At 39.6% G+C, this 27,522-nt stretch overlaps 1 protein-coding gene across 2 annotated transcripts in view; it reads right to left on the bottom strand.

Annotated features, from left to right (window-relative positions):
- Window positions 1-26,895, bottom strand: part of NRG3 (neuregulin 3) — an 874,025-nt gene extending 847,130 nt beyond the window's left edge. Inside the window, exon 1 of one of the 2 annotated variants that reach the window (XM_043551318.1) lies at window positions 24,614-26,895. In XM_043551318.1, the coding sequence (XP_043407253.1) occupies window positions 24,614-25,322 (709 nt within the window). In that variant the 5' untranslated portion in view covers window positions 25,323-26,895. The remainder of the gene's footprint in view (window positions 1-24,613) is intronic. The other variant, XM_007067242.3, reaches the window with a different exon arrangement.
- Between the last annotated feature and the right edge of the window lie 627 nt (window positions 26,896-27,522).

Below are 27,522 nucleotides of genomic sequence, written 5' to 3'. Positions count from 1 at the left end.
TGCATAGAATGGAACATATAGTAAGAAGATCTCTGTATGTATACATACAGAGAAGTTAGAAAATTCCATACAAATTGTAAGAGGCTAATTAAGATGAGCTATTATCAGCAGGAGAAAAAAAACTTTTGTAGTGATAATCAAGATGGCCCATTTAGACAGTTGACAAGACAGTGTGAGGATACTTAACTTAGGGAAATAGATTCAATATGTGTAATGACCCAGTCACTCCCAGTCTCTATTCAAACCCAAGTTAATGGTATCTAGTTTACATATTAATTCAAGCTCAGCAGTTTCTCGATGGAGTCTGTTTTTGAAGCTTTTCTGCTGCAAAATTGCTACGGTTAAGTCTTTTACTGAGTGGCCAGAGAGGTTGAAGTGTTCTCCTACTGGTTTTCTCACCGTAAAATTGCAGAGTTTCTGTAGCTTAGAGTTCCAGTTATTTCTTCTTACAGACTGGACCCCTGTCTCAGTCTGGACTCACCCCTGCCTTTCCCCTCAGGTTAGTTCTTTTGTCCTGTCAGGTACTTTCAGCAGTCTGGCAATGGAGGAGAGAGTGACCAGATTAACCTCCTCCCCAGCCTTAAAAAAGATTTACCTAAGGCGGGAGACCTTTGTTTGATCCCCATCCTCCAACAGAGGAAAAGTACCAGCAGTGTCCAAGGTGGTATTTTGTATCAGGTGATCTTATCACCTGAGCTTGCAGGTCAAAGGAACTGTGAAACCAGATTTAGTTGCAATGTCCACAGAAAGGAACTCCAGACAGATGGGAGATCCATATCTTTGAAGACTCATTGTCTTTTTCTAATGGCCCATTAAGGCCGATTGCTTACTGGCTGCTGGGTGTTTCCCAATTATATACACAGATGTAATTGTTACATAGTCAATATTCCTAACTTTAGATACAGAAATGATACATGCATACAAATTGGATAATCACATTCCGGAAATCACAACCTTTCCAATGATACCCTTACATAAGCCATCTTGCATAAAATATATCTTAGTTATGCCACATGCATATCATAACCATATTTCTATGAAGAATATGAAGTGTAACATCACAATATATACCCCAGACCTGCTTCTTCCTTCCAGCTAATGAAGATGAAGCACTCTCAGAAACAGAGGTGTCAAAAGAGGAGGAGCTAGAACAATATAATTTAGGGTTATCTGATTTACAATTAATATATGTAGAAAAAACTACTCTGAACTATAAGATCTTTGTCAAAAATTTATTTAAATGTATTTAATCCAATAAAAAAATAAAGCCAGTAGCAGATCCTCACTAACAAACCAGAAGGCTAAGCCCCCAAACAATACCCTCCTCCCTCACAAACATCAGCACTCATCATCCTTTTCTCCCTATGTGTGTGTGCACACCATTGTGTGTGGTGACCCCCACACACACACGCAGACACAATGAAACTATTTTGTAATTTTCATCACCCATACATTTAATTCCAACATGTAGTAAGAGAGAAGCAGAGATATGGAAACTGGAAAAATAGCAAGTGGCAGAGGGGAAAAACAGCCATCAAGGAAAGCCACCATTAAGCTTGCTATGCCAATTCCACTGGACTAGACCTCCATGAACATAGAGGTGCTCTTCACATTAGGTGAATCTCTAAGGGCAGAGCTGTCCTATGAAATCTTTCCACTAACTTCAGTTGTCATCGCATGAGACCCTCAGAGAAGGGTAATTATCTCAGAGACAAATGGCACAATAGCAAGTGGAACTTGTGGGAATTTTTTGAATTTTGGAAATAAAAAAAAAGATGCTATCAGAGCTGGTTCAAAACAAAACATCTTTTTGTGAAAACTGCAAGTAAGTGAGGCAGTCAGACATTCTGCCATGTTTTGGGAGGCTGAAAAGGCTGAGTGGATCCACAATGTTGGCCCAAGAACAGAGTCTTCTCCGCCCTTCAAAAGACCATGGCTACTGCATGCTTTTTTGCAGCGTTTCTCAACCTTTTTGATACCAAGGACCCACTCGCTGCCTTCCTGAACTGCGTCAGGGAGCTCTCAGGGATTAGCCGTCGAGAAACGCTGCTTTAAAGCATGTGCCTCCTGCCCCTTCTGAGGTGCCACCATTATGCATCAGATTGCTGGGAGAGTATTTCAGGCTGCAATGCTGGAGTTCACACCTGGTGCAGCACTACAGTACCCAATTCATTTCCCCCCTGGGTTCTACAATAAATTCAGTCACAGCCTCAAGTTAACATAATAAATTAGGCCCCAAAAGGGGAAAAGTTAAGTCCTCACAACATAATATCTTCTACCGATTCCAGGTTCAAACTTTCCTTCCTCAGGGCTTTGCATTTCCCTTAGTTCAGGGTTCCCTAGTTCCCTCTAAGCAGGGAAGGTCCGCTAGTCCCATCCAGCCCCTGGGCCTTTCTGGAGAGACCTTCCCCCAGGTCTCTTCTTAAACCCCAGTCCCTGGAATCAATCTTTTTCTTCCCTTGAGGCATGGTCTCCAGAGCCCTCCTTTTGGGGCTGTGTTTGAATCTAGGCAAGCTTTCCCAGCCCATCATCATCCTGATTCACCATACGAGAGCCTCCCTCCAGGTATCTCTTGACTCTAAGGGCTTGTGTACATGAGGAAATTAGTCAGAATAGGTATTGTGGGGGAGGTGGGGTGGCTACTGCTCAGTAGTTTATCCCACATCTATTGTGGACACTATTTTGGAATAAGCAACTTTATTCAGGAACAATTTCTTCTGCACTAATTATTACAGAATAAATGGACTTTTATTCAGGAATAGCTATTGCTGAACATTTTATTCTGCAATAGCTATTCTGGTCAATTTCTAATGTTGATACGCTCTAAGATCCCTCTCCTTGCTTTTTACTTCTCAGTGGGTGACAACATGACTCAGGCACTTGGCCCCATTCCCAGTTTTGTCTGGTGATCACTCCCTCCACTACTTGTACTTAAAGGGACCATGCCATCAAACTAGTTTGGCTGGCTCCAGTCCCCAGCACTACTTACAGGGAACAGACCATCTTTGTCTGCCACAAAGAGGATTACCTGGGGGTTTGAGGATAATATTTCCCTTTCAGTAGGCATTGTCACAGACACAGAAGAACCCAGGACTCTATGTACTTATTTCCATTGACATTTAAAACTGAGCTGTAACAATGGAAGCAGCAGAATGGAGCACTGAAAACAATGTTCACTATTGAATGGCATGAATACAATGCTCATTGTTATTCCAGTTGAACAGCTTTCCAAATAAATTATAGTAAGAACAAAAATGATATTGCAGATATAAACAGAATGAGAAAATGAAGATTTTGTTAGACGGTATCATTTACACATACTCTAAGTCGTATGTCACCTGGCAATAAACCCTAGATGCCCTTGTCATGAGTAAAATGAAATGTCTTGCATACTTACCTAGCAGACTCCATAGATTCCTCCAATGAAATAGAATACAGAATAAGTAAATGTCTTCCATCTGATGTGAGCAAAGAAATTCAGTCTCTTTTGTCTGTATGAAGGTTTTTTAATTATGAGAGGAAATATGTTGAATACTGGATGACCATATAATGTTTGTTTCTATGCAACTGCAGTCTTAAGGTGTCAAGAACTAGGAATTAAAGTTAAAGACCCCATACTGACAGATATGAGTGCTTCCTTGTGGTGATGATTAGCCTTCATTCCCATGGACTACAACCCATTAATGTACTGACTGGACATTTACGGTGCACTGCACTTTACAGGAAGTGCTCAGCACCTCAAAGGTTTGGGCTCCAAGTCATAACAAAATTAGTGACATGGATATATCAAAAATGTCTAAGATTCTGTGAAATCAAACAAGCACCCCAGAGCTCAGATAATTAGCCTACATACATCATTCAAATCCCTTGGGTCTACAAAATTGGACTGGAACTCTAGTTGTGTGGTTTTAGGACTGTGCATCTTGGTTATAACCAGGCAACCAGGCTCAGAAAAGTGAAAAATAATTGTCAAATGGTTAATTGAACTTTTTAGAATCACAAAAAGAGTTAGTTTTGCTCACATATGCCAACTGTGCAATGTGTACACCATGGGATTTTGTGTTTGTCAGTTTGTCCCCATTTCCAGTGCTATAAATATTTCATTCGTGACTTGTGCCTAATGTTTTATGAGAAACACATCTGATTATGTTGTTTGTATAGGTTTGGGAAGGGGAATATTTCCGTTTATAATTACATTTCCAGCACTTGTAATACCAGTTACATAGCTGATAGCATTTAAAATATATATATGCACATCACTTGGACAATCACTCCAAAGAACTATTTTCTTTATCATAAGGGCTCACGGGGTTTAGGGTTCAGATAAGCATCCAAAAAAAGTTGGATGTTTATCTGGATCTAGAAGAGGAACCACAAAAGACCCTGCAACTCCCATATCTCCAAACAGTTCCTCAACAGGATCCACTTACACACAGCTGTCTGGGGGCAATGTTCTGCTCTGCTGTCATTCTGGCGTCTTCAGGAGCTTCTCCCCTCAAGCAATGGGAAGTTGTGGTGTGTAATCCGTCTTTCTCTCTACCAGTCCCTCAAAGTAGCTCCCATGCTTCTCTCTCCGCCCAAAGTAATGGAGGATTGGGATGATCTGTTTCATTTGTCTCCCAGCTCACTGAAACCTCATTCCCCTAAGCAGCAACAAGGCGCAGTGAAGCAGAAAGAGGGAGCAGCAGCCTCCAGCCTATAGTAATGGAAAGCCAGAACTTCAGCCTTTAAAAACTGCTACTTCACAGTTCTTGGGACTGAGGCTTAATTGGGATTGTAAAACCTGAGTTAGCTCCAGCCAAAAAAATGGACTTCTGGCAGTTTTGCGGTTATAATTCGGATATTTAGTTATAATTAGGATTATATTTAGATTATATTTAATTATAAATAGTGTGTATTTTGAGGATCATAGTTCATAGCTAATAAAGATGGAACGTAATTTTTTACTTTTATTACTGCACAAAATTAAGCCAAACTTGTTTAAAATAGATATTTTAACCTATTTACAGAATACCAGATCTTAGTTTAAAGGGTTTTCCCACACAATCATACACTACATCCATATGTTAATACTACAGATATTCTATGGATTTCCTACTTACAAAACTATAGATTCCTAGAGTCAGTTTAAGGCCAGAAGGAACCACCAGATGATCTACTCTGACCTTCTGTTTATCATAGACCACCAATATCATGTAGCATCTGCACACTAAAATCAACAGCTGAAATAACACCAAAGCATTAGAGTCTTGTGCGGATACAAATTTCTATCCGTGGATGCGGATAACAGAAGATAGAAATTGGTATCCATGGAACCCCAGGGTTCTCCCAGATATCACAGCAGCAAAAGGAGCAGAACATAGGGCCGCCGCTCCCAGGAGCCAACGCCCCATGCGAGCAGCTCCTCCGGTGCAGCTGGAGGCCTAAGAGGCCTCTGGAACTGCAAAGTTCAGAAAATGGAAAAACTGGAAGATTCAAGACTTAGAGACCAAGACTTTACATAAAATGAGAGAGCTGCACCTTTCTATATATTTAGAAAACCCTAGCAGAATTGCTGGTGCTACTGTAATCAAAATAATAAATAAGAGAAAACTAAAAAAAAAAAAAAAAAAAAAAAAAAAAAAAAAGGCAGAACATGGGTTGTTCTGTATCCTTGTGTACTTTCTTGATTCTGTCTTCCTGAGGCTTGAACCAATGGAATTGGTGTTTTGAATTTATATTATCTGCACAAGACTTACCATATCCCAAGGGTAAACTCCAACTTTTAACGGATAACTTTTACTCTTAAACTGTAATAATAGGGAAAAGGCAGAGTAAGTTGCAGTAGTATTGTGGATATTCGCTTTCATTAACAAAGATGCACAAGTTAAAAATGCTAACCCCAGGCTAGAACTTCAGCATTCTGCATGCACAACAATCTGACTAGTTTCTGATACCATGATCATCATTGAGCACGTGGCAGAATATGGCCCATACAGTAGTGTATTGGATATTTAAGCTCTTTAGCCTAACACAGCTCATAATTTTGATAGCTTGCTAAAAGCTAAATTTCTCCTTCACTGGATCCATTAAACTACTAATGATATCAGTCAGAGCAATGAATACATATAGGAGAAGAACATACTCTAAATCTAACACCAAGGCATATAAATCAAGTAGACACATTATATAGAATACACTCTCACAGCTACTCAGATTATATACTCTATTAATGAAATGCTGAAAATATCTACAGTAAGATTATTAGGAGAGTTTCATATAGCCACAGTGATAAATTCCATAGTATGAACTATTTTCAATCTTACATTTGCAAAGTTTATTAACTTTGCAAGTTCACTGGAACGACTTGGTTCTGCTTATGAATCCTCTTTCCATAGGGGTTTAGCCAATAGGAAGGTGTAGACTCTTCAGCCTAAAAATTATGTAGTTTTTCTACTATAGATGTTTAGATTATTTGGCAGTAGACTAACAGGAACACAAAATAAACTTTAGTTCTATATGCCCATCATTCTTGATGATAATTTTGGTCTAAAATTTGAATAGTAGATCAGACGCTAGTTAGTACATATGAATTACTGATTTAAAATATTCAATCCATTATTTTTTCCATGTGATTAAATCAGTGATTTTATTTCTTTACTGAATGCGTGAAAGATGCATAGGTTGGTCATCTTGTAAATAACAACACACTAAATAACTCGTGTATGTCACTGACCCAAAAGACATGTAATGCCAATGTATTACACCATTATATAACTAATACACTTTCAAAGGGGAAAATAATAGCAGAGGAGAATTTAAATGTTGTACTGTACTTGTAGCAAAAATTCCTTACCTCTGCAATTTTGCATTGATTTTTAGCAGTTTTATTTTGAGGTGACAAGATAATGATACAACTTTTAAAAATAAAGGATTCCCTGGAGTCAGGCATAACATAAAAGCACTGGAAAAAACTTTCCATATAGCTCTTTTAATGCAGATGCACCTATAATTCACCTACTATTCCAGTCTTGCGTCACATTATGCTGGATTATGTTCTGGAATATGAAATGACCTCACTGGGAACATGATCAGGGTGTAACACAGGTTAAGTGCCAAATTTCCACTGACTTCATTAGGAGCTGATGAAGGCCTTGGGGAAAAGTATGGGCTTGATCATGTGCCATTAAAGTCAACAGGAGTTTTGCCCTTGACTTTAATGGGAGCTAGATCAGACCCTAGATGGCCTACTACTCGTAGTCAATGACAAATTTTAATCTTGAGCTTCACTGGTAAAAGATGTCAGGCACAACACAGAATGCCCATGTCTTCCTCTGTCTTTTGTAGAGTGCTCAACATAACGATGCTTGAACAGTAGTAAAATAAAATGTTAATACTACGGTTCCATTCAATTATTATTTCTTCTTGTTTGTCATTCATTTCATTATTGTATCTGCAACAAGAATAACATTGGCTCTCCATTCCAAATGGTAGATTATGTCATTTAATGGTCATTAAATACTGGCATAAAGGTGTTAAAAAGAGGATTACTGAAATATTTTTTGAAACTGAAATGATTCAGTTTATGTCTTAAAATTAATGATGGGTGAACCTCCAAGATAGGAAAATTTAGTTTGGGGCTCAGGTCTCTAGATGCTACCACAATGTGAATTGCTAACAACTAAATCTTTTAAAACCCTGTGAATGCAAAACTGGTTTGGCTAGTTCAGGAGAAGAGTCTAGTGAGACTGTCAATAATGCTAGTTGCTGGCTGGGTTGGGAACTGTAGCCCATAGGGTGGCCTGCTTGCTTGTTTTATTATATGCTTTCTTATGGGTTTGTTGTTTGTTTTATTCTAATAGATTTATAGCTTTGGGTTACTGTATTTTTGGCAGTAACACAAGGAACCTACAGGCCTCATCCTGTATAAGCTAAAGCAAGTTAGCATATATATGTTTGTGTTCTCTGGCATAGATACATGGCCTACCACTTGCCCTCTTAACAGGAACACCACAAAGAACATGGAAATCACCATCACCAAACCAGTTCATGCCAGAAATAACAGATGTGAGAATGAGCTAATTGTCACTAATATGTATGAATATGCCATGCTAGAGAGCCCTGATTTTATGGGGGTGAGGAAATTAAGTGTGGACATGGAAGGTGGACAAATAGTTCTCAAACTCTACAAGAGGGGCAAACCACCATATTTTTAAACTAGTTTTAGGTTAGGTTTTCTTGGGTCTTTCTATAGCTTTCTAGCTCTCTAGCTTCTCCTAAATTTTCCATCTTCCACTCGAGAACTGAGGAACCTGGATCAATTGGGCTCTTTTGGCAGCCAGAAGAGACGAGGCTGGTCCTTTTTCTCTTACCACCAGTTCATTAAGGAAGAGTGTGAGTATGTTAATCTAGGAAGTTTTATAGTAAATCAGGTTGATTACTTTTTCATTTGACTACTATTCCATTTATGTCAATCGAAGTCTTAAAGGCTGTATTTTGTTCTCAGCATAAGTGTACTTGTCAACATCCTGAGGGTCCTGGCAAGACACTGTGTAGCCTGATTCTGGGACAAGAGCCGTATTATCTTCCGATCAGATCCACTGGCAAGCCTATAACTTTTATTATATAAACATTAAAAAAACCCTAAAAATCGGGCAACAAAACACAGTCTTCTTTGGCACAACTGACATTTCTGATTTCAGCTGAAACTAGGAAGTGGAGACATGAAATAAATAAAATACAGACAAACAAAAAGTGATGATAGTTATCATACTCTTTTAAAACCTTAAAGTGTAGATAGGGGTCACTTGAAGTTCGGAGTGAAGGATAGGTTCCATACTGCTTTTTACTCTAAACCAGTTTGCCTACTCCCATGTACAATTTCTGGAATGAAATACAAAGTTTTCCCATCTTTGGAGGTTCACCCATGATTAACTTTAAGGCCTACATTGAATCATTTATACCAGCAGTTTCAAGAGAGAGTTTGGTAACTATCTTTTTAATGCCTTTTAAACCATGGAATCATAAAGAACACATACATGTATGGGGAAGTGCAGAGGGGATCAGCGTTATCACCTATTCCATCTTCCTGCCATATGGGATTGCTTTCCATTATTATTAGAATTCATAATATTTTCTTAGAGACCTGCAGGGGCATGGAATGCACATCTTTGAGGTTTTAAAAATAACAACTTTGTGGCAAATACCAGAGTAAGGCAAGTGTAATCAACATGCCTACTAGGGAGAGATCTCTTTAAGAGATCTATCTGGGGGTGGAATGAGTTGTGTCTGGGTCATTGTTGCTAGGCTGATGCACAATTAACTCTCCCCACTCAGAAGTTTCTGGAATTGGGTGTGGTAGTTTTGGATATGCTCAATAGGTTCCATGTTGCTGGACTCAGACTCCAGGCGAGCAAGCAGTGAGGGCAGCTGCTGTGCAAAATGCCATGTGCCCTGTGTGGGCTGGGAAAAGCTGAACCCAGGAGCAGAAAGCTGTCTGTTTTCCTTAACCCTGAAGCATTCTGCTGCAGGGTTTTTTCCCCTCAGAATCTATATACTTAAATGTCGGTGGTTGGTTAATCAGTTAGCTGACTGGCTAACAGTGATTTCAGAAGAGAAAGAATCTGCATGGATTCCAACTGAAGATGCCCACAAGCAAGTGGGGGGTGGGGGAGGGAAGATGTTGCTTTTGATTCAGCAGACTATATAGATTTGGTGACCAAAGACTCTGAGACTCAGGTGAAATCAACCTCGCAGCTTTTGGGAACTCTTGAGTTTCTTCTTGCGGTGTTTCTGTGGGGACTGAGCTTTTTAGATTTGTTTTATTTATGTTTATATATAAACTGTGAAGACAATGTATGTGCATTATAAAGTAGCCATGTTATGTTGTAAAATTAAGTTATTTATAACATCTTATTGAAACATAAAATAGTTAGTACTTAAGAATTAAGTTCATTCCTTTTTTCCTTTTGGGAATGATTCTGGGGAGTTGAATCTGTGCAATCCTTCCTGAAAATCCTCAATGACTGAATTCTGGGTCTCTGGGTGCTTTTCTATGTGAGTTGGGTTGATTTAGGCACCGGAGAAGGGCAACTCTAGCCCACCCAAAGGTCACACAAGCAGGGTTAACACCTTTATTGGTATATACAAGCAAATTGTTTGGTTATTGGAAACACCACTAAGCATATTAGTGAATGCATGTAGAGCCTGATGCAAAGGCCCATAAGTTGTACTATGTCTGCCCACATTACTGCTTCCTTGACAAAGATGACTACTCAAACAGATTTTTCCTTGGGACTTGTCTTCACTACCACAAAGATACATTATGTCAACAGGAGAGCGCCCTCCCCTCGACGTAATTAGTCCACCTCAATGAGAGGTGGAAGCTATGTCGGTGGGAGAGCATTTCCCACTGACATAGTGCAGTGTTGACACCACTTTAAGTTGATGTAAGTTATGTCACTCAGGGGAGTGGTTTTTTCACAGCCCTAGCAATGTAACTTACACCAACTTAAGCGGTAGTGTAGACAAGCCCTTAGTTAAAATAAGTGTGACTATATTAACATTGTAACTCCAAAATATAAGGCGGCAATATTAATGGCAATAATTAGTACGTCGCCCATGGCAATGGAATACAGAATAAAGATAAGAGAGATTTCAATGGGATTTGAGTGCATGCTGCTGCTGGCATAATCAGGCCCCTCACTTGTAACCTGATCTAACTGCAGGAGAAACAAAAGTATCACAGGAATTAGAGACGGTCTCATTCAAACGCCTGCACTAAGGCAGGATCGATCCTAGTTTTCAAGTGATTTTTTCTAGTCCAGTGTTAAATGGCCCAAACAATGGGACTTCCATCACTTCCTTTGGGATGGTATTTCCCAGTCTAATAGTTCTGGCCATTAGGATATTGTTCAAGAGAAGGTACAATCAATTATATAAATTTAACTATACAGTACATTAGATGTTTAGCCTCAAATACTTTATGGTTTAAAAATTGGATTCATAAACTCTATTTCCTTCATTTTTGTTTTCTTGAGATGAATATCAGGAAAGACAAATCAATTATTTTACTTTAAAAGAGTTGAAAAACATATGGCAGTGGCTTATTGGGAGCCATTACAGACTCTTCTACAAATGCTTCATTTATTTGATGGTGATTAGCAGTCTTTCACGACAGCATAGCAGCCTCGGGGACAATCCGTCCTCTGCATGGAGAAATCACGCTGAAGTTAGTGGAGCTGCACCCATTTACGCCAACAGAGGATTGGGGCCAAAGGTCAAAACATAATTAAAAGCATTTTTAAATTTGAGGATTATTCAGACCAAACAGAGTTCTATCAGTTCTATGCATGACCCAACATCTTCAATAGGTTAGAGAATGCTAATTTTTTTTGGCTCATGTTACAGAAAACTGTGAATATAAGAGAAATGGCAGTGAAACAGAAGCAAGCTGTGTTTTGTCATCACATCACTCCCCGTTCTTCTCAACTCTTCCTTCTATACAAACTCATTTTCTATTCTCACTACACCGACCACATCACCCTGTCCTCATAGTTGCTGAAACTGCTTCATCTTCACCCCACCTACACCTCTAATCTTGTTTCTTTCTACTTACCCCACTCTCTGCTTATGCACATCACAATCTTACTCTATGTGGAGCTGAGTTGAACTTGTGGAGTTCTTGGTCCTCCATTTACCAGGCTGGACCAAGATACATTGTAGGAGGAACTGAATCAAGTCCTGGCCTCTGTGAGGACGTCTGAGTAGGAGTACATCCTCTAATCCTCTGTTAAAGCACTCAGGCTCTGGCGTCTCTCTGCTCACCATACAGACTCTCAGTACACACTTTTCAGAGTAGCAGCCGTGTTAGTCTGTATTCGCAAAAAGAAAAGGAGTACTAGTGGCACCTTAGAGACTAACCAATTTATTTGAGCATAAGCTTTCGTGAGCTACAGCTCACTTCATCGGATGCATTCAGTGGAAAATACAGTGAGGAGCTTTATATACACACAGAACATGAAAAAATGGGTGTTATTATACACATTGTAAGGAGAGTGATCACTTAAGACGAGCTATTACCAGCAGGAGAGCAGGGCGGGGGGGGGGGGGAGAAAACCTTTTGTAGTGATAATCAAGGTGGGCCATTGCCAGCAGTTAACAGGAAGGTCTGAGGAACAGTGGCGGGGTGGGGGGGAATAAACCTGGGGAAATAGTTTTACTTTGTGTAATGACACATCCACTCCCAGTCTCTATTCAAGCCTAAGTTAATTGTATCCAGTTTGCAAATTAATTCCAATTCAGCAGTCTCTCGTTGGAGTCTGTTTTTGGAGTTTTTTTGTTGTAATATTGCGACCTTTCAGTCTATAATCGAGTGACCAGAGAGACTGACGTGTTCTCCGACTGGTTTATGAATATTATAATTCTTGACATCTGATTTGTGTCCATTAATTCTTTTACGTAGAGACTGTACACACTATAATCTTCTGATTCCTTAAGGGAATCCTTTAATGCATCCTGCAACTCCCATTGAAAGCAAGGTGTTGCTGCCCACTTCACAGGACCTGCTCTGAATCTCACAAGATCACACTCTCAGGGTCTCTCTCATATGCCCCACTTCGTACTTCTCCCCACTCCTCCACAGCCACAATCCTGCAGAGACTTATCCACATGCTTAACTTCAAGGCTGTGTAAAGTTAAACATGTGCTTACATCTTTCCAGGAGCATGCTGTATTTGGGACAATCCCCCAGTTCCTGTCTTCCCTCTTTCCTGTCCCCTCTCAAAGCCAACTTCTGCCAAGGATCCTGACCCTCATTCTCTTTGCCAATATATTTTCCTAGCTCATCCTTTGGTGCATTGCTCTGTTGTGTATCTGATCTGTTTTAGAATGTGAATTCTTTGGGGCAGGAAACAATTCTCTATGTGTGTAAAGTACTGGGTAAATTTAAGTTGCTATATCAAGAAATTTCTAAATAATATTAATTCTACAGCTCTCAAAATATACTATACCTAAATTATAATAAATTTGGGGTTTTTTTTAGAACAGAAGAAAAATGGCCAAGACTGTATGCCACCATATAGACAGCAATAATAAGCAGAAATAAAAAACAGAAAAAAAATTAAGGATCCACTAGAATATTAAGAGCTTGTTTTTAAATAATTTCTTCTTAAACAGTTCAAATGTAATGTATTTTTTAATTACCTGGATATAATCTTTCAGTATCTTCTTTGCGGGATTGTCATTAAAAAACAACAACAAATAAACCCCCTAATAAATCCACAACTGCTTTTACACTGACAAAAACCTCACAGTATGCAAATTAAATACTTCATTGGAATGGTTTTTGGGGTTTTTTTTGTAATCCAGCACACTTTATCCTCATCGTAAAGGCTCTCTCCTATAATAATTTCTTTATTATCAGGCTGTTGGATATTGACCCCTACTTACCGTCTTCATTTTCTACAAGTACATTTTAAAAAGAAACAAAGCTCAGAATCCAAGAATGCTGCTAAAGTCAGGGCAAATGTATTTTAAATCATCATCAGAAATGAATATATCTCTGTTCATCCTTCCAAATTATACACTGTGAGCAAGCCAGAAGTGAGTACAGAAGCCATTACTCTACAATTCCTGGAACTGGGTTACTTTCACATTTATATATGCACTTCTCAGGAACTGAGGTGCAGTTGGCTACAAAACCCTAAATCTGTCAAGCTCACAAAACATATGTAACCACTGAGTTTTTCATGCTATGTGGCATATCCAATTACTAAAATTTCAGTAGACACAGGCAATATTTCAGCAATTGACCAAAGAGTGCTTACATTCCATGACAGGTAGTTTAACCAGCAAACAGTCTATTAAAATGGAGAGGACATGATGATCCTAATTTGAAATAAAAATCGTGAAAGTAACAATCATTATGCCAGCATAATATTTTCTATCTTAAATCTCACTCGTATACTTGGCCTAAATCTAGCTATGCAAAGGACTTAAACCCTTTAGAATTCTGCAAGAGGTTACAATTGCCTCATATTCATTAAAATAAATATTTTTTTTTAAATTGTGGTTCTTTCTATTCATTTAGAGCTAAATTATGCCATCCCTTATGAGGTGCTTTAGAGATGAGGGTACCAGTAACCCTTCTCCTCCTCAGTACCTACACAAACAAGGGGTAAAATTGAACACAGGAGAGCCAGGCAGAAGCTACATCTCTGCAACGTTGTCCTTGAGCTGTGCTAAGGATATTCTGTCAATACTCACTTCAGCATAGAGTTTCCCTATCTACAAAAAAGGGTTTAATGATACTTACTGCAAGGTAAAGCGCTTTCAGATCTACAGATAAGAAGCTCTAGGTATTTATTATTAATTATTATTATTGTAAGAGTAAGAGGTGCTTCACAGCTATCCGCTCACCTTCGTTACCTGGGATGCATCATTCCTTTTCTACAGCATATTGATACAAGGCACGACGCTAATTCAGGAAGTGTGCCTCCACTTCATCAATACAGAAGAGACAAAGTGAGCCCTCAGATTGTAAACATATGGAACATCCTCTGTATTTTGTATATATGTCACATGTTGTAAGTAATGACCCTCAATATGAGTCATTGGGAAGGTTTGAATCCAGCGTCTTTGCCTCCATAGCTCAGAACACTACTGTTTGAGCTACAAGCGTAACCTCCTTACCAGGTAGCAGTAGTAGGCTAATACGTGTGGCCAGTAGAGGCAGACAACATTTCCTGTGCAAAAATTATGCCACCACACCATTTGCGTTTAACATCAGAAAACATTGTGTCAGTTCAGCATCCCTCTGATTATAATTATTTTGTAGAAAAAAAAAAAGTTGGGTACCTTATAAAGGTTACACTATAGTGTTATGAACAAACAGCTGGTCTTTTAAAATTTGCTAAACCCTTTATAAAACGTATGCTGTAATAGCAATAAGCCATTCACAATAGAAACCTGGGGAAACAGCCACTCAGTGGAATAATTATAAAACCACCTCCAGCTTGAGTTAGTAGCACTGAAATTTCATCAGGATAATCCACTCAGTTAAGTTTCCTACCTATTGAACTCTGCCCTTGCAAAACCTTTATCTCAGATACTATTAAATGAAGAAAAAATTACCATAACATTTTGGTGCAGCTTATCTCCACAAGGTTCAAACAAAAATCCTGTTTCTCTACCGCAGAGTCATTCACAGATTTAAAGAGGGCATTAACTCTCCCACAGACACCCCCACACCCCTAAAATCTGTACCAAGAATACAATGTTTGAGAATTCCATTGGAAGCTATTTATTACCTGAACAGTTCAAAACCAACCAAGTGAATAATTTACTGCTATTTTAGCTATAATTCTAAGCCCATTTATATACTAACACATTTGACGTTTCATTTTATTTATTTATGGTTAACGTTTTGAGTGTTATCTGGTCACTTAGACCTAATAGAGATACTTGCGCTTTACAAGAGTCAGCCATTTTCAGTACATTATAGGAAATAGCATTTCATCATTTATCATAAATTGCACATGGATTTTTTTTATTGCATGCATATATGGGAAAGAGTAAAATTTTAGTGTTGCACAATGCCAGGTAATTTTGAAGATTAGTAACAGTGTTGGATACAAACTATATGACAATTGATTTCATTAAGATCCTGATTATATTTAGAAACAGCAGTTCCAGGCTTCCTTGCATGTTTCATAAATCAGTTGCAAACCAAATAAGAAATAACCTTTGTCATTCCACTAAAACAAACCGACGAAGACACTCCAACAGAATAACTCTATCTTATGTCAATGGCTTGCTTTACAAGTTCTGACATCAGTGAGAATGATCAGATCTGGAAAAGAAGCTCTTTGTTATTAATACTAATTTAATGGGTTTGCTGTTACACAGTGCTACAGCCCCTCTATCTGGTAACAACCAGCAATCAAGTCTCAGTTCACAATGAACTGAAATCCTGAGGTTTATAACAACAATGATGTTGTGAAATAATATGAATATAGTTTAATGATATAGGTTTAACAAATACTTAAATCTGAAAATGCATCAAGGGAATGGGTCACCTTTAAAGTTTCAAAAGACATTTCATGTTTATAATGCTTTTGGAAAGAGTCAGTATTAACATATTTCTGCCTGCAAACTCAGCAAAGAAAGATATACACTAAAAAAAATAAAATAATAATAAATGCATGCAGTAGCATCCATACACCTGGTATTTTACCATTGTAATACAGAACCAAGCTTGGATTTGAGGGTATCGGTTAAAATCAACATGCAAAAAAATCCACAACTAAGATGACACTTGGTGGTCTAGAACAGGTGGTTCTCAACCAAGTATATAAGTACTCCTGTGGGTATGTAGAGGTCTTCAAAGGGGCACATCAACTCATCTAGATATTTGCCTAGTTTTAAAACAGACTACATAAAACACACTAGCAAAGTCTATACAAACTAAAATTTCATACAATGACTGGTTTATACTGCTCTATATACTATACACTGAAATTTAAGTACAATATTTATATTCCAATTGATTTATTTTGTAATTATATGGTAAAAATGAGAAAGTAAGCAATTTTTCAGTAATAGTATCCTGTGACACTTTTGTGTCAGACTCCTGAAAGTGGCACAGTAGTCTGGAAAGGTTGAGAGCCACTGGTCTAGAACTAATCCATTACATCACACAAAGATGAAAGTTTACCATAAACTACTGGGGGGGGGGGGTGGTTTGAAGAGAAAGAGTCTTTTTTTCCAATATAGTATTAAATAAAATAAAGACGACCTCACCAATGGAAACTGAATACTAATAACCACATTTAAGTATTGCTCACAACTGCCTAAAAACAACCAAAAGTAAGAAAACTACATTTAAAGACAAGTGTGTTTATGCAAACATTTTACTCTGTGTGTGTGTGTGTAACTTTGAAATGTATTGCGCAGCTCACAGACGTTAAGTTAAAACACGTTTGCAGGATTGGGGGCTATATCAATCTCAATGTTAAAGACTGCAAATTGAGGTCCTTCAGCATATTTTTGCCAGATAAGCACAAAATTTCCATAGATCATTGGCTGCATATATTTTTTCCAGATTGCGCTGCAAAGTTACAAAATGCTTCTAGGAGAGATCTGTTCAGACAAGCTTTTAAAAGGTTAATTCATTTTTCTATAGACTAGGAACATCTTTTTCCACACATATCATCAAGGATCAAGTGCCAGTCTCGTGTGTTTTGTGGACCAATCATGGAGTGCAAAATACAAAGTGGGGGTGGGGTTACATCAGGCAGACAGGCAGTTTAAATTCAGTAGAGCAAAGAATCCTTAAAACTCAGTAAAACCAGAGGTAGAGAGGTGTGACTTCACCTCCATATGTCTACCTATTCACCCATTTATTTAGGCTGTCATTGCAGTGTCTAGGGTCCCAAACCCTGTCTAATCTCTGCTTTAAAGTTTCAATTTTATTTTCATGCAAAACTTTCAGTTACTCTGAAGCAAAAATCACAAAATCAACTCAGGTATTTTAAGTTTTGTGAATTGTGCTTTAGTTGGTCTGAGTTTCAATTGTAATGAAATCTGAAACCAGATAAATAGTGCTCAATTTGGGTTTCGACAGTTTGCTGTTTTTTTATTTTTGATTGCTAATTCATAGGTGAGGTAGAGCTTGCACAAAGAGAATCAGGAGCAAAGAATCAATAAAAATTATAAAAATAGAATTTCAAATTGTCTTTGAATTATTTTATTAGCACCGTGGCTGCCAAATATCTTACAGAAAGTATACATAATACTAGATTTCAGAAGGCATAAGACTTTCTTTTAAAAATGCTAAAGCTTTGGTCAAACGTTTCCATGTTAGAATTATATAAAGTTTAACAATCTGTATTTTTAAACACAATTTGACTCCATCTGTTATGGGGGTCAGACATAAGTTAGCAACTGATGAAATCCCAGGAAACAGGTAGGCACAGGGTGTAGTTGAATCTCTCCATGCCTTTGCAGAAAAGCTGAGAACATATCTAAACATGACATGAATAAAAGCATTCTTCCCATCCAGGCCCAGCTTAGGCTAGAAAAGCACAATACAACTCAACATTTGTCAAGCACCTTCTAGTGGGAATGATGAATAAAGACGTCTCCTTTCCATCTTCCCATCCCTTTTCTTTGAGGGCTACCCATCTCTTTTTCCTGAGAATTTATTTTCACCAAGGGAAGGAGCTTGTTGCTAAACAACAAGTACAAAAACAATTGTCCTGCCACTTGTGCTTGAACTGCTGCACTTGTTACCTTGAATTCTGTCTGTGTGTTCATTCTTTCTCATTTCTGGGTGTGAACATACTCACTGCTTTGGCAGACTTATCTGAGAACACCCTGGAAGAGACCTCTTCTTCTGAGCAAACACTCCACTCTATGGCTGGATGTTAGGAAGGAAGGAAGGAAGGAGTGAGTGGGTGGGTGAGGATGGAGAAAGAGTGTGAGAGGCTTGAGTGAATAGAATTCTGGGAAATGTAGTTCTAAACAAGGAGAGTCACCAGGGTTTTGTAAGGAAGAATTCTAAAGAATAGCCTCCCTACCAAGGGACAGGGTATGACATCTGTTACTCTCATATGACTGTTCAGAGGATCAGGTACCAGCATAATAAGAATTACATAGATTGCATTACATGAACTGTTTTGCTTGGTTTTCTACTTCCCACCTACTCACTATATGCCATTTCCTTTGTAATGAAATACTGATTTTTATACTTACCAACACATCTAAACATTAACTGTCAAACTGTGAAGGCGGGGCTTGATGTAAAATGATTTGGGCCCCCAACTGCAGCTGCAGCAAGGCCTCCCACAGATTAGCTTAGTAAGCAGGAAAGCACAGATGATTTTTATCAGCTCTATTGCAAGGACAAGCAGCACAACAAACAATTTCATACAATCAATGTTTCTGCAACAGTTTTCTTGCTTCACATAGACTGACCCTGAGTTCAGAACAACCCTGAAGGCCCTTTGCTGATATGTAATGGGTGTGTGTGTGTATAATATATATATATTATATGGGTGTATGTGGTTGGGGGTAGGGTGGTGTGAGACAGATCATGTCTTAAGAGTCTATGTTCAAACTATGGCAAAAGAAGAGTTAAGAAAAAAATGCCAGGAGGTATACAGAGTGCAGGTAGTTGTCCACATATACAGCCACTGTGCTCACTCAACAGTCCAATATTGTGTAATCAGTGAATGAAGTCTTTCATGTGAGTGATCCATAAGAGTCTCCAAATTGTTAACAACTTCATGTAATTTCATTGACATGTTTTTTTTATTTTCAAATAAATGGTAAGAGAAACAAACAAAATTAAACAACACAAAACTATGTAAATGTAATGTTAAATATCTCCTGAAAGCAACAAATACTAAAGAATTCAGAAGTAAAGCTGAATCCAAATCCCTATGTTTATTGGGTATTTCAGCAGATCTTTGAACCATGGGTTACATGCTGTAAAGTCACATGTGCTGCAACAGCTAGACACAATAAGGTCTGTAGAGACGGATTTATTTTTTGTTTGCCTTAATTTTGAATTTCTATTTTCTGTGGTTTAGGACAGACCATTATCATTACTTTAGGGTAATATTTTGTGATATGTCAATACTTTTATAACAGTATATTGTTGTCAACATATATCATATATAATCCTTGCATAGTTGCTAATAAGATTTATGCTATGGGGGAAAAAAGGAAATATTTACTTCTACCAAACATCACAGATTATATCACCCCAATGAATAGCTTTGCAGCCCCCCCCCCCCCCCCCCCCCCCCAAAATGTCCTTCGATCTTAAAAGGCAGCATAATAATTTGAAACGTTAAGGTCCCTTTCCTTCGATAATTAGGGTAACTGGTTGAAATACAGTGTACTAATCCTGAACCAAACAAATGAATCAATATTTAGTTTGACTTATGAATCTAAACAATTTCTACAGGACATAAGTCACCTGTTTTCCATTTGCATGTACTGAACAATTGTTATTGCATTCTTCCTCTATCTTGATATTTCCAACGACCTTTGTTAAAGATTTGAGTAAAAAGAAGAATTGTATAGTATAGTAGGAAATATATATAATTTGCAACCATTTAAAACTACTCCACTTGGACACAATTGCATGCTCACTTACTATCCATTAATATAATATATCTTTAAATTATTATAAGAAAACTATTATAAACATATTCTTATGGTATTCAGTGGCAAAACCAAAAAGCTTTATAATTGATCACTGTTTTATATGGATTTGTAACACCAAATGCTCTATATAGCTTCTAATTTTAAGTGTCTGTTTAAGTGCAAAACTATAATTTGAGTATCATTAAAATCAAAATTTAAAGATATTTTAAAAACATTAATATGTTGGTATTTGTATATTTTTATTTAAACCTTCCACTGCAGAGTAATCAACCTCAGACACAATGACAATGTGCTAGTTCATAACTACCAGAAATGAAAATTATGTATAAATAGAAAATGAAATTAACAAGTCTTATACCACTCTCCAAGTTGATGGAAACACAAAAAAACAAGAAGGGCTGAGAAATTGGTAAAAATCAACTTAAATTTTAATTACTCCAAATTATTAGTTGGTGGCTAAGTAATTTTTAAATTCATGATTTTTACACCACAGTCTCCCTTTATCTACTGATTGTTTCAGCTGGGGGAAAACAAAAGTGTGTGTGTGTAAAAGGGGTAGAGGAAGCAACTGCCTTTCAGGCTGTAGTTTTCTTTGGTTCATCAGCTCTCAATATATTGCAAACTGGTTAATAAAGTAAGATCCTGATCCTGCAATCCCTTGTGAGCCTGCTTAACTTTACTACCATGGGTAGTCCCATTGATTTCAGGGATTACCCATGGTAATAAAGTTGAGAGCACAGGTAGGTGTTTCAAGGATCAGGTCAAGTGTTGGTAGAAGATTTCTGAGCCATGGAAAGAGCTGATCACATTTCATGAGGGTCTGGCATCTCCTACACATAGCAGGGAGAGCATTTTCACATGGAATTTCTTTGGTAAAAGCCCTCCCATGCCATTTATTAAATACCACCCTTAATGTGGAAAAAAAGACTTGATACATTGTGAAATGAAACCAATGGTGATGGCACTAGTTCAGGTGCCAGGCTTGTTTCTTCAACCCATGTTGTGCAAAATAAGCAGATAAAGGACATGCTTTACATAACTGAGTAAAGCAGAAAAAGTTTTATAATCCTATATTAAGACCAATGAAAATCAAAATATACTTGGGTTTCAGTCTGCACCAATTTAAAAAAAAAAAAAAAGCTCTCAATTGGATTTCAGAAAAGGTATTGATTAGGAGTTCTGTATCATCTCTCTTCTTTGCTATAATGCATTATAGGAGCCAGGGCTGCCTGCCCTGAGCTTCTTGGTGTATGGATACAGGAGGAAGCACCATGTCATTGCATAGCTGAATCCATGCATGAAGAATTTCAAGTACAACATCTCAACATATAAATAATAAGATTTCTGAAGGACCCAGAACACCAAGCAAAAGGCATATTGAAAAAAAATCAGGGCATGATACTTTAAACATGAAAACAATGTTTAATAAAAATGAAGCCTTATGGATGTTTCAGTTAGGAGGTCAGTTCCTCTTATCCACAAGCTAGATGCTCATTCTAGATTAATGACTGATTTTTATTTTGAACACTGAATTGAGTGTGGTTTTTGTGAACTGATAAGCAACTAGCTTTTGCTTGGTCATAACCTGGAGGAATTTCATCAGGAACTTTCAAAACAGCAAATAGATAACTTGTCTGCGAGCAAAACCAAACCAAGAATGATTTTCATGCTGCACATCCACAAAAACAGAGAGACTTCCTGATATCTTTGCAGATGAACATCCGCCAGCCCCCACCCCAAAGATCTTTTTTTCAACACTTACACTAAATGGACATAAATCCAGCTTTCTGAACAAATACATCCAGACTTGCCTTCTGTTTTCCAAAGTCATATTCTAAGCCCATTGTTATCACATCTTGAAATGGTTTAATAAAATGCAACACAAAACAATCTGGATAAAGCTCTTTTTGTAAACTGTGAAATGCTAAATGATCCATGACCCCTGACTACACATGTGTCTTTCCAAGGCAGAGGATCAAACAAGGGTCTGCACTTGTCTTGAAAGCCAGGGCACCAGCCTTGTCATATCATATTTGTATTCACATGATACAACAAGACCCATGACTTTCATTTTAATAGCAGCTGAGGCAATGGGCAGAGAAAGAACAGGCAGCTCAACCTGGAAACTGAAGCTGAATTTTTTTTAAAAAAAGAGCCAGAGTTCCTTTTCTCACAAGACCTGTTAATCACAATCAAAGCAAGTGGAAGATGCGGATATTGGGTCATAGGGTCACACGCTGTCAGTAGTTCATGAAAGAGAGATTACATTTCCTTCTCCCCAGTTGATACTGCAACCTCAGAGAAAGATTATATGAAGCTGAGGGCTTAAAAAATATCCACATGCCCTATAAATTCAAATCCTTTTTTATGTAATCTATTTAATCTTCTGTTAATTATAATATCTGCTATCAATGCACGTAAACAGGGTCAATTTCTGATGGATTTGCACTTCTTCCATTTCATCCTGCAAGGGAGTGGTATTTAATAAGGGGAAACACCCTGGTCTACTAGTATTAGCAATCTAAGGGAACAAATATTGCTTATCAATCTGTGTGAGTGTTCAGACCAGCTCAAGATTTTGTTGCTGATTTTTTTGTCTTGGTTTGGACTGGTCCTGCCAGCTGATCATGATTTATTAATAAGGCTTGTGTCCGCTTTAGTGCATAGTAGGGAGGCAGTATGGAGGGACGGAAATTACAGTGGATTTCTCTTTAAAGACCCAAAAAGATGGGACTGAGAGCTGGAAATGGATTACAAGATGGCATGGTAACACTTAAATATTGGCAGAATCCCTTCCAACAAGCCCTGAGCCAACGTGCAGCATTTCAACCCCACAGAAGTCAATGCAGTTTGAAAAGCCATATATAGCTTTGTTGCCTTATACAAGGTTTGAACACAGACGCATGGGAAGAAAATCTGGCACCCTTGGGAGAAAAGGAAAAGAAAAAAAAAAACCTGTATATTTCAGATACAGCTCTATACGCAGAAACGAGAAACAGAGTGGCAGACCTAGAGCTCTTCCACAAAAGGTTTTCCTGGTTGTAACCTCCAACTTCCTTTTGCCAGGTGCACCTTTAAGGGAAGGTTCTCTCTCGCCTACCTTGATCAAAGGCTGGAGAAGCGAGTTATTGCCTTGTTTGCCATTCTGATTTAGTGACAGCTGTGTTCGCACCCCCCCGGTTCAGATTTCCCCTTCTTCTGCCTGGTTCGCCAATGCACGGCTTCAGTTTGCTGTGCATATGGACTCTTTATCCCGGGGCTTATCAGCAAATAGATGTAATGGGGAAAAAAAAGTTTAAATGACTAACTAACCAAATCCTCCAGCGGAACAACCTCAGATTAGCATGCAAAAAGGGGAGCCACGGGCTATAAAAGCGATTCAGCTGATAACATTCAATTGAATTGACTTGCCTAGCAGAAGCTACTAATGGGGGACACACAGCGCCTCGTTTCCTAGACTGTAGCCAAGAAAACACACAAGACTCTAATACAGTATAATTAATCGTTTTACTAAACGGCCCTGCCCAGAAGTTCCGCTGGCAGAGATTGCAGTTCGTCCTAGATAACCTTCACAGGCAGCAGGGAGAGGTCCCTGAGCCAAATTAATTTTCAAATTAAACCAGAATCCTTCGCTTTGCGATCTGGCTGGTGGGAAGAGTCAGCCACCAAACATCATTCAGGGAAATTAAACACCCCTCTTTCTTAACAGCTAGTCATTGATGGCAGTAATCTGCCGAGGTGGCGGGTGGCAAATAGATAAGACTGGATCATATTTGAGCGTTTCTGCATATTCATGGGGCGGGCTCATGTCCTTTTCGGAGAGCGCTGGCTAAGGGTCTTTTCAACAGCCAGGCACCAAGGAAAAGGAGATTGCTTTGGAGCCCATTTTATATTTAAAGATTTTTTTTTTTTAACGAGCACCTGAAAGGCTAAAGGAAACTCACTCATTATCGCCCACACCTTAGCACACCCTATGCGAGGAGCGCCAAACATCAGTCTACCAGTTCACTTCATCTCAGCAGCCACAGAATCAGTGCCAGCGCCTTTCTCCAGAGCCACTACCAAATTTTGGATCATCATTTATCCCTCCTGACCACTGATTTCTCAACAGCCCTTCCTTGGACCAAGCTGTGTGGAAAGAGGGTCTGCTGCTTTTCTATACAATATAGTGAGATATCTCCACTTCAAATGACTGCTACCGTGTGAACATCCATCACACAAACAGGGAACTTGCCTGGGTGCGGGGAAGAGAGGCAGAAACTTAATCTAAGAGCTTTCCAGCATTTCTGCAGTGTCGGTAACTGCACGCTAACCCTTGTCTGCCGACGATACTAGACATTAGCATCCAAACTAGGAACACCACCAGCTTGGCTCTTGAAGCCATGCAAAGGCTAAACCAGGCGTAGGGGTGCGGTGAAAAGGGGGTACCCAAAGGCAAGGCAGCTTTCGCTTTACTTACGGAATTTGGGGCTAGGGCTAGTTTCTGGTGTGGTGGTGGTGGACTCCTGGAAGGGAGATAAGGTCCAGGATGGAGCAGAGTCGTGGACATAGATTTTATAGGAGGAGGTAGCGTATGCCGCAGTGGGCCAGATGGGCACTGGCTGGGTACTGGGGGTCCCGGGCAGCGGACGGGAGGTCAGGATGGTGGTGCTGAAGGGGACCGTGGTGGAGAGGCTGGTAGGGGGGGCAGCTGTATGGCGCACAGTGGTGGATCTGGGGCTCGCCCGGATGGGGACCCGGGTCCCCGGGAAACGGGTGGGTGCCCGGGTCATGGTGGTTAAGCGGGTGCTTATCCGGTTGGGTGTCCTTGACGTGGTGGTGGTGGTGGTCTCCATGCTCTTCGGCGGGGTGGTGGGCTTGGAGAGGAAGAAGGGGTCCTGCCCAATCCCTTTGGAATCCATCAGCTCCGTGGGGACATAATCCTTGACGGAGCCCACCACGATCCACTTGAGCAGCATGAGGCTTAGCCCCAAACCTATGAAGCCGATGAAAAGAGGCACCACACACAGCCACGTCTGCTGCCGGTTCCAGACGATGCAGTCACTACATCGCAGCTCCCTGGGGGGGTCGGGAGCCCCATCCCCGTCCGGGCCCCCAGGCGCCGCCGCCGCCCCGTCCTCAGCAGCAGCAGCACCAGGTGGGGAGGCGCAGGCTGCCCCTTCACTCATCCTAGGCGCCTTTCACAGCCCAGAGGGAAAGACAAGGCATCAGGGAGAAGCTGCCGCTGGGGAGAGCGGCATGCGGACGGACAGGTGAGAGAGAAAGGGAGGGGAAAGCGATCGGTCCCCCAGTCTGTCAGTCAGTCAGTCAGGGGACATGTCTCCAGCCCCAGAAACCTCCCGCGGCTCCTCATGCAACCTCCTCCAGCAGCTGCTGAATCAGCTAAATCGCCAGGCTCGCTCCAGCCTTGAGCAGCAGCAGTCGGAGCATCCTGCTCGCTTTTATTCCCCACTTCCTTTCTTCTTCAGATCCCCCTTTGTTTTTAAGAAGTCACAAGAATCAGCGTCCTGAATTTTTTTATGCCAAGCATCCGGATCCAGCAACGACGGGCCACATTCCTGCACACTGGCAGCTCGCCTCTTTCTGGGTCGGGTTAGGATCCCCCCCGTCCTCCCCCTTTGCTCCTTCTTATCCACAGATCAGATGCACCAGCATTCCTCGGCTGCTTCTCTGAGAGGCGACGGAGCAGCAAAATGCACCTGTTATTCAGCAGCCCTGCAGCCAACCCTTGGACAGCACTTTAGGAGAGAGACCAATCCGAAGGCAGAGCGGAGGGAAAGGAGACCGAGCTTCCTCGCTCGCTCTTTCTCCTCCAAGCAGCAGATCAGCTGCACTTAAGTCCAAGCTGCAATCAAAGTCGGGCAAGGATTTAAAAAATAAAATAGTCATTAAAATAATCTAAAACGCCAGCAAAAAATATATCAGAAAACACAGAGAGAGCGAGAGGGAGAGCTGGATCGATAGACAGAACCAACAACCACACACGCACGCACACACCAGGCGGCTCCTGCCAAGCTTGCAGCTTCAGTTCGATTGTGTATTCCTGTTGCAGTGCAAAAGAGGCAGGCTGGCACTCAGAAAGTAAAGCACCTCCCACCACAGCCTAATGGTGGTTTCTTAATGCGCACAAGATAAATAAATGATCCAGGCAACCCCCCCGGGAGGTGTATGGCAAGCTAGGTTTTTTTGGGTTGTGTGTGTGTGTGTTTTTTTTTTTTATTTGTTTTCCCAATCAGATCCTGAAACTATCTTGCGTGTGTATTAATCCAATAGGATCATGGTGTGTTGCCGCATGGTAGAAGAGACGTGTGTGGGGGAGATCAGGAGTCGGTGTGTGTATGAGGGACGTGAAGACACCTTTATAGGGGATTGCTAGAGAAAGACCATAAACGGAGTTTGCAAGAGATACTTTCCTGAAACTGTTAATTTCTGAAAAGTAGTAAGGAGTAAGGGGTTGCAGTTGTTTAAGAGGGTTTCCCTAAAGGAAAATGAAATTAACAGAGAATTGCAACAAATGGATGCTCCTTTCAGAAGACAGAGTAGCCGCTGATGAAACAGACAACAAAGTGATGGTCTATCAAGATGCTGCCTGTCAAGTTTCTCGATTGAAACTACTGCAGTTCTTTGATCTACTCCTTCAGAAGAGAGTTTAAACCCAATGCTGAGACCAAGGTGTCCTTTACATCCTCTCAGTAGGAAAACCTTAAAGTAACCATGAAGCTAGTTGAAGAGTTAATGACAAAGGGGTAATTTTATTTCACTAGATCAATAATTCCAGATTTTAAAGAAAATTCTCTTGAAAATATTGCTTTTGCTACCATCTTTTACTTTATAGTATTTCTCTTATTAATTTTTGTTAGTATTGATGCATCACTGACATTTCCTTAGCCATTTATTAGACTATGTTTATAAAATTTATACAGGAAGTTAATTTGGCAGATATAATAGAAATAAAATAGGGAAACATTTATTATTCATATATATGCAGTAAATAAATATAGGAAATAGGAAAAAAAATCTTAAAACTGTGCAGTGTCTTGCTTGATTTCCCCCCCAAAATGGTATATTTTAGTAGTATTTAAAATAAAATATTAAGACTAGATTTAACAGGTCTGGTAGTTTGTTACACTCATGTAGGACAACAGAGGTTTAACACCTGCCTCGGGATAGACGTTCCTGGGTTGACAACAGTTGAGAAAGCCGCAGAAGTGACATATGAGGAAGATGTGCTTTTCAAATCTTTCCGAATAAGAAAGCACTGTGGAGTAGAGCTAACGGTGGCCTTGGAGAAATCTGAATGTTCACATTCTTAGCCAATTGTTAAGTAGGAAATAATGATGATGAGAAAACATTTAGAAAGAAAATGGG

This window comes from Chelonia mydas, chromosome 7, assembly GCF_015237465.2.
Source record: "Chelonia mydas isolate rCheMyd1 chromosome 7, rCheMyd1.pri.v2, whole genome shotgun sequence".
NCBI classification, from domain to species: domain Eukaryota; kingdom Metazoa; phylum Chordata; order Testudines; family Cheloniidae; genus Chelonia; species Chelonia mydas.
The sequence above is the reverse complement of the archived record's forward strand: the minus strand, read 5'-3'. Positions and strand labels throughout refer to the sequence as shown.